This window comes from Plectrocnemia conspersa, unplaced genomic scaffold (assembly GCF_051122295.1).
Source record: "Plectrocnemia conspersa isolate PC_06_02 unplaced genomic scaffold, ASM5112229v1 ptg000006l, whole genome shotgun sequence".
NCBI lineage: Eukaryota > Metazoa > Arthropoda > Insecta > Trichoptera > Polycentropodidae > Plectrocnemia > Plectrocnemia conspersa.
Window position 1 is genome coordinate 10,263,885 of NW_028277170.1, and position 6,000 is coordinate 10,269,884.

Genomic DNA, 6,000 nt, shown 5'->3' on the forward strand with positions numbered 1-6,000 from the left:
TAATAAAAATACACCTATTCACTCACACTGTGATCTACACGTAAATGTTACTTTTTGTTGTTTACCCTGTTTGGATTTAATGTACATATACATGTTATAAAATATGTAAGTTACTAAAAAAAATAAAAATTTCTATAAAAGATTTAGTTTTCTTTAAAGTTTTTTGTATATAATTAAAAATAATTGAAATATCAATAAATAATATACGTATTAAATATAAATATATTAAAGACTAATTTTTATTTTGATCCATATGTTTTTCAGTCCTGCTTTTCTCCTTCTTCAGATTTTTTGGAACCCGGCTCCTTTTCATTATCGTCTTCAGCATTATCCGGTTCTGTAAAATTACAGTATTTTTTTAAAATACTCTAAAGAGATTATCTGACGATAAAATATAGTTATTACTTTTTTTAACTTTAAACATTACTGGATTTAATGTAAATTTTCTCAGAATATTCTTGCAACAATCATGAAATAAATTTTTAAATTATTTTTCCATAAACTTATTTTTTACTTAAAAAAAGTAGCCAATAAAATTGTCGCGTGGCAAAAAAATAATAAATTTTGATAAAATGTAACATTTGCTGTTATTTTCTTAGATAAATATTTTTGTAATACTATCATATAATAGCAAAAAATTATAATTAAAAGCATAAAAGATGATCAAATATAGAAACCAGTACTAATGAATTTAATTTAAATATGCTTTAATAAACATGAGGACTATATGTTTTAATAAAAATCGCTCTCTAAAGAATACATTGCAGAAAAATAAAAAATGTTTATATAGTATCGATTTGCATACAGTATTTTTTATACTAATATAATAAATGTCCATAGTAAATTCAGTATATCTTGATAGCTATTATGTAAATTTATGGTACAAAATACAAATACAACATTTTTTATAATTGTGCTTAGCGCCGAGCTATAGAAAAAAATATTGAAAACGCTATGCTAGCAAATAAAATTAAATATTATTTATATTAAATAAAATTATACCCCCATCGAGTAGGGTTTCAACGAGGTCACTCTCTTCGAGCTGTCCTCCCTGAATTATCTCTTTATAAAGAGTGTCCCCTGAACTTGCTGATTGTTCCTCATAACCGACAATCTCTGCCAATGATTGTTCAATGGTTTTTTCATCCGACACTGAGGGAGGTGGTTCAGTTATTTCTTCTCCAGTATCAGAAACCATCATCTTCCTTCTTTTCACTAATTTTTCATTTTCATCTAAGTAGGACGGTTCAGATAGGTCAATCTTTGTTGGCTCGATACTGCTTAAGGACATTTTCTTAATTCTAACCGTGCATTTCATTTCTGCCGAAAGCTTTTTATCGTTTAAAATCATAATTTGCATCAGACTTTTGGTTTCAGGTTTGCTCTGTGAAGACATTCTAAAACCACAAAAAACAATCAATGCCTCAGTGTAAAAAGTAATACGGTATTGTTTGCATGTTTAGTTATAACGATATGATAACAATATCGTAGCATAGAATGCTCATGGGTCACTTTGATTATGTCCTTAACTCAGATATCGCCTAAAATATTACTTAATTAGAATGAAAAAATATTTAAAAAGCTTCAAAATATAAGTAAAAATATCTAGAAAATATACTAAGAAAATTGAGACAATTCTAATTATTAGAAATAAAATAAATATATCACTAAAGAAGAGTTTTTACAATAAGATAAAAACTTGATTCATAAAGAAAATTAAATGCTTGTTTATTGACTGATTTTACATATAACTAAAAAATATAACTGAAAATATCTATATATAATGAAAAATAAACAATAAATTCTAAATATACACTTAAATGTAATTATTTAAATTAAGCTATTAAGCAATTTTATTGTTTATAAATTACACATGCAATGTTCTAAGAAAAAAAAAGCTATTTAAAGAATTATTCAGCTATATTGAATACTGAACACAAATATATGGTTAAATGAATAAAATGTATTTTTTAACAAATATAAATATGTATATCTGTTTAACAATCTAAGGGGAAAATACATAAAATACAATCAATATATAAACATATATGTATATAAATATATAATAAATAAATACATATACTATATATTTAGGTATATATATATAACACAACAAATAAATATTTAGCAAAAAGTATAATCTCGCAATTCACTAGCTCTAACATATGGCCGACGAAATACGTAAACTGCTAATAACAATAGACGCGGAACTAACCTGGAATTACTACTCGTCTGGAACACTTTGTGGATGTATAGAAAATGTATATCGATGTCTATATGATTCGCCTATTTATTGGTTTTCGTTATCTACCAGACGTTAAACATACGTCAATCAATGCTTTATGAGAGGTATTGCCAACACCCTGTTATATTAAAATATGTTCCGAGATTAATTATATCAATAATTTATTAATTATATTTTTTTTTTGTTGCTTATATTTTATGCTCTAAATGTATTTTTATCTTACGCTTTGTGTTCTATTACACCGCAATGTTTATTTGAATGACAGAGGGGGAATTAATTATATTAACATTATTGTTGCCTAGTGTGTTTTACATTAACTAAGAAGTGATACATATTATTTATTATTCTTACTCTCTGAACTATTGCAAAAATGTGTCAAATTAAATCTTGGACTTACTTTCAATTGTTTACAATAAAACAGTGTAATATAAATTTTCATATTATTAAACTATGGCAGCAAATCGCAGCTCGTGAGCCTCATATCGATTTTTAATAATATTGAACGTAAAAATATATTTTTGCTACAACTGGTAGTTTTTTCGGTACTCACACAAATCTACTGACTTTAGGAGTCAAGTTCTTAAGCTAAGATAAATAAACCTTTAGTATTTTACAAAAAAAAAAAAATAGAAACAAAATTATTTTTCCTCAATTTATTTTCACAAACGAGTGTATTCGTAAAACTCGTGCTTATTACCTTGAAAAATAATTAAAAGTAAATGTGCCCTATAAATTACTAAAAAATATATTTAATTAATATAATTTTAAGAAATAAGGGTATTTTTTTGTTATTCACGCAAATATACTCTTCTGAGTACATCTTAGAGCTATTTATATCAAGATATTTTACTCAAGAATCCGGTGTTATTTTTTTAGAGAAAGCATCCGTTTGATCATAAATAAATAAAGAATTACTTTTTCAGGTTATGTTTTAATTATTTATCTCTCACTCGAAGCAAGCGGATCGCGACTGGAAATTCTTTCTACAATACTTTTGTCCATCTCTAATAAAGATAGTGATGCTGGGAGACCATAAATAATTTTTCATCTTTGATACTCGGCCAGGTACATGCAGTTGTTCATGGTCGAAAGCAATTGCGCTTTATGCAACTACGTGTCGAGGGTGGTTATTCCTGGTACAGCATCCCCCCTGTACCATGTTATATATGCATGCATGTGTGTTCTATGCACAAGCATGAGTCACCTGCGTCTGTATCGCTCGACCGCCATTTCATGACGGTCTAACTCTGGTCGACACTCTTTGGCTATATATACATGCATACATGCGAATATGTTTTATGCACTGGTATGAATCACCTGCGTCTGGATCGCTCGGCCGCCATTTCATGACCGTCTAGCTTCGGTCGGCTCCCTTTTCTCGTTGCTATGCTTTATATACATATATATATAAAATAACGTTAATTTCAATCGCATACCTTAATTAAGTTTTAGACCTTAAAAAAATACTATGCATATTTGTGTAGTGAAATGTATGGTTGAATTTATATTTTTGAGATATGCAAAAAATCACGCACAATAAAACATACTTTAATAATATATAACTTTTTAGCTTTTAGCACAATAAAAAAGCATAAAAAATGATTAAATGCTTTAAAATTTTAATTTTCTAATACCTAGATAATACATTAGAGATAATATGATATCAATAATAAATTACAATAAATAAAAATAAAGATTTTTAAGCTACTCCTTGAGCTCAAAAAATAATAATTTCTCGTTGCTGAAGTTGAATTTTCCATTTTATTTATTATTTATTTAAATTAAAAACCTTCCTGCAGATCAATGGTATAATTACAATAAAAATAAAATAATACATAGTTAAAAATAGAAAATAAAATTAAAAATATAAAAAATTTAATTTTACGAACTGGACCAACTCTTCTTTGCTGATGAAATAAATCAATGTTCAATCAATAAATATAAATAGAGTACGCGATCATGATTCTTTATAACGTTCCGGAACCCAATAGTTTGATTGACAACAGAGCAGTTTGAATAAATACTTACGACTTACAACTTTCTGCGAGAACTCAGCGGATCGTATTCCAGCGCTCCTATAAGATACAAGAAATGATTATAACCAAATATCCTCTTATAAATGTATATAAAATGCTTTGTTGAACTTTTTAGATTAAGAGTAAGCTATTTGTGAATTTTAAATTTTAGATTCTGATTTAAGAATGCTGCGAACCAAGTGTCATAGAAACTCCTTCACTTTATAAATAAATAAAATATAACATACAACAATTTATAAGATAAATCAATTATGGACCAACGGTTGCTAAGCATTCGCCTACGTGCAAACGGTTGCTAGACATTCGCCTACGTGCGTATCATGCGCGACCAAGAAATAAGGGAGCTTGCGGAAACATTGCGATAAAAATAAACGTATTCCGGGGTTAAATGAAATAATACTAACCTCAAAACGACAATCACACGCAAAAATGGAAATCATATTCTATTCACAATAATTCACAGATAATAAATGTAAATTCGGGATGTAAAATCTTTCACCCTGCAAAAGAGCTGATTCAGAGTCGAGATCAAAATGAGGTTATTGCGCAATATTTTAACGAAAGCCTGCTATATCAGGGGTTGGATTATTCATACAAAAACACTCATTTGAAAGCTCGCATATTGTCGGGTCCAGAATCATCCAGCTGCGAACTACCTACATATGCTCTGTATTCGAGTTATATATGTACATACGTCAATCGACAACTTCACGACGTCAGTCAGCTGATCCTGCTTTGCTTCCTAACCTTTTTTGGCTTGCGTACCACTTGGTAGTACATCACGCTTAATTGTACCACTTCGTAAAAATTATTGTATTTCGAGAAATTTATTATTCTATTTGCATTATAAATTTTATAGGGTGACTATATTTCCCAGAACCCAGTTTATTAAAGTTTAAAAAAAAGTACCAAAGGTTTTATTTTTTCTGATAATAATGAGACATTTGAACTTCACATATCACAATGTTTTTTTTAAATAAAAGGTGCCGAAGCTCATTTCTTATCGAAATTTAAAACTAGGATATTTTAAGAAGTATTTTTTTAACAACCAATTTTTATTAAAAAAAAATAAAAAAATTTGAATTAAATTAAATTATTTGTATAAAAAAAATAAAAAGCGCCGCAGGCAATTTTTTCCAAAAATTGAAAATATTAGGTAATCCCGGAATTAATGTCGTTTTTTTAATAGGCAACTTTGGCTTAGTATTTTTGGGTCCGATGAGCAGTGAAGACGTGCGTTGTAATTTTTTTCTTTTCTGTGATCCTTTGCCTTTCTTTTAAACAAAAAAAATCTTTTCTACCCCATTTACAAACAATGGCAGAGACGTGTCCTTTGGAAACACATTTAAGAAGCTGTATGCTGTTTTCGTTTCATTAAAAAAAAACTGCGACAGAAGCAACAGAATGCATTTATGACATTTACGATGATATACTGGACAAAAGAAAGTGCCAAAGTGGGTTCAAAAAATTTCCAACGGGCAATCTCGATTTGAAGGACGAGCTTCGAAGTGGACGGCCCAGTCTAGTGGATAGTCCAGCTCTAAAGGCGGAAATCGAAGCAAATCCGATTATGACCATTGATGAATTATCGAAGAAAGTCGGCACATCACGGTCGAACACCCATCGTTATCTTGAGAAACTGCGAAAAGTTAAAAAATAAGGTATCTCGGTTCCTCACGCGCTCACCGACGCAACAAAGCTCAACGCCTCAACACATGC

General features: G+C 29.0%; 1 protein-coding gene across 1 annotated transcript; it reads right to left on the reverse strand.

Moving 5' to 3' along the window:
* Positions 1–204: 204 nt before the first annotated feature.
* On the reverse strand, positions 205–2,625 carry LOC148234200 (uncharacterized). The gene is made up of 3 exons (XM_088187897.1): positions 2,216–2,625; positions 1,003–1,397; positions 205–337 (listed from the first exon to the last, which is right to left on the reverse strand). Exons 2-3 carry the CDS (start codon positions 1,394–1,396, stop codon positions 261–263), a joined length of 471 nt encoding a protein of 156 aa, XP_088044023.1. The 5' UTR covers position 1,397; positions 2,216–2,625; the 3' UTR covers positions 205–260.
* Positions 2,626–6,000: the final 3,375 nt, after the last annotated feature.

Bases quoted from the DNA above. Each gene is read 5' to 3' on its own strand.
- LOC148234200 (XM_088187897.1), bottom strand. From the start codon at position 1,396: ATGTCTTCACAGAGCAAACCTGAAACCAAAAGTCTGATGCAAATTATG. The intron at 338-1,002 runs GTATAATTTTAT...GTAATTTTACAG, and splicing joins TGAAACCCTACTCGATGGGG to AACCGGATAATGCTGAAGAC.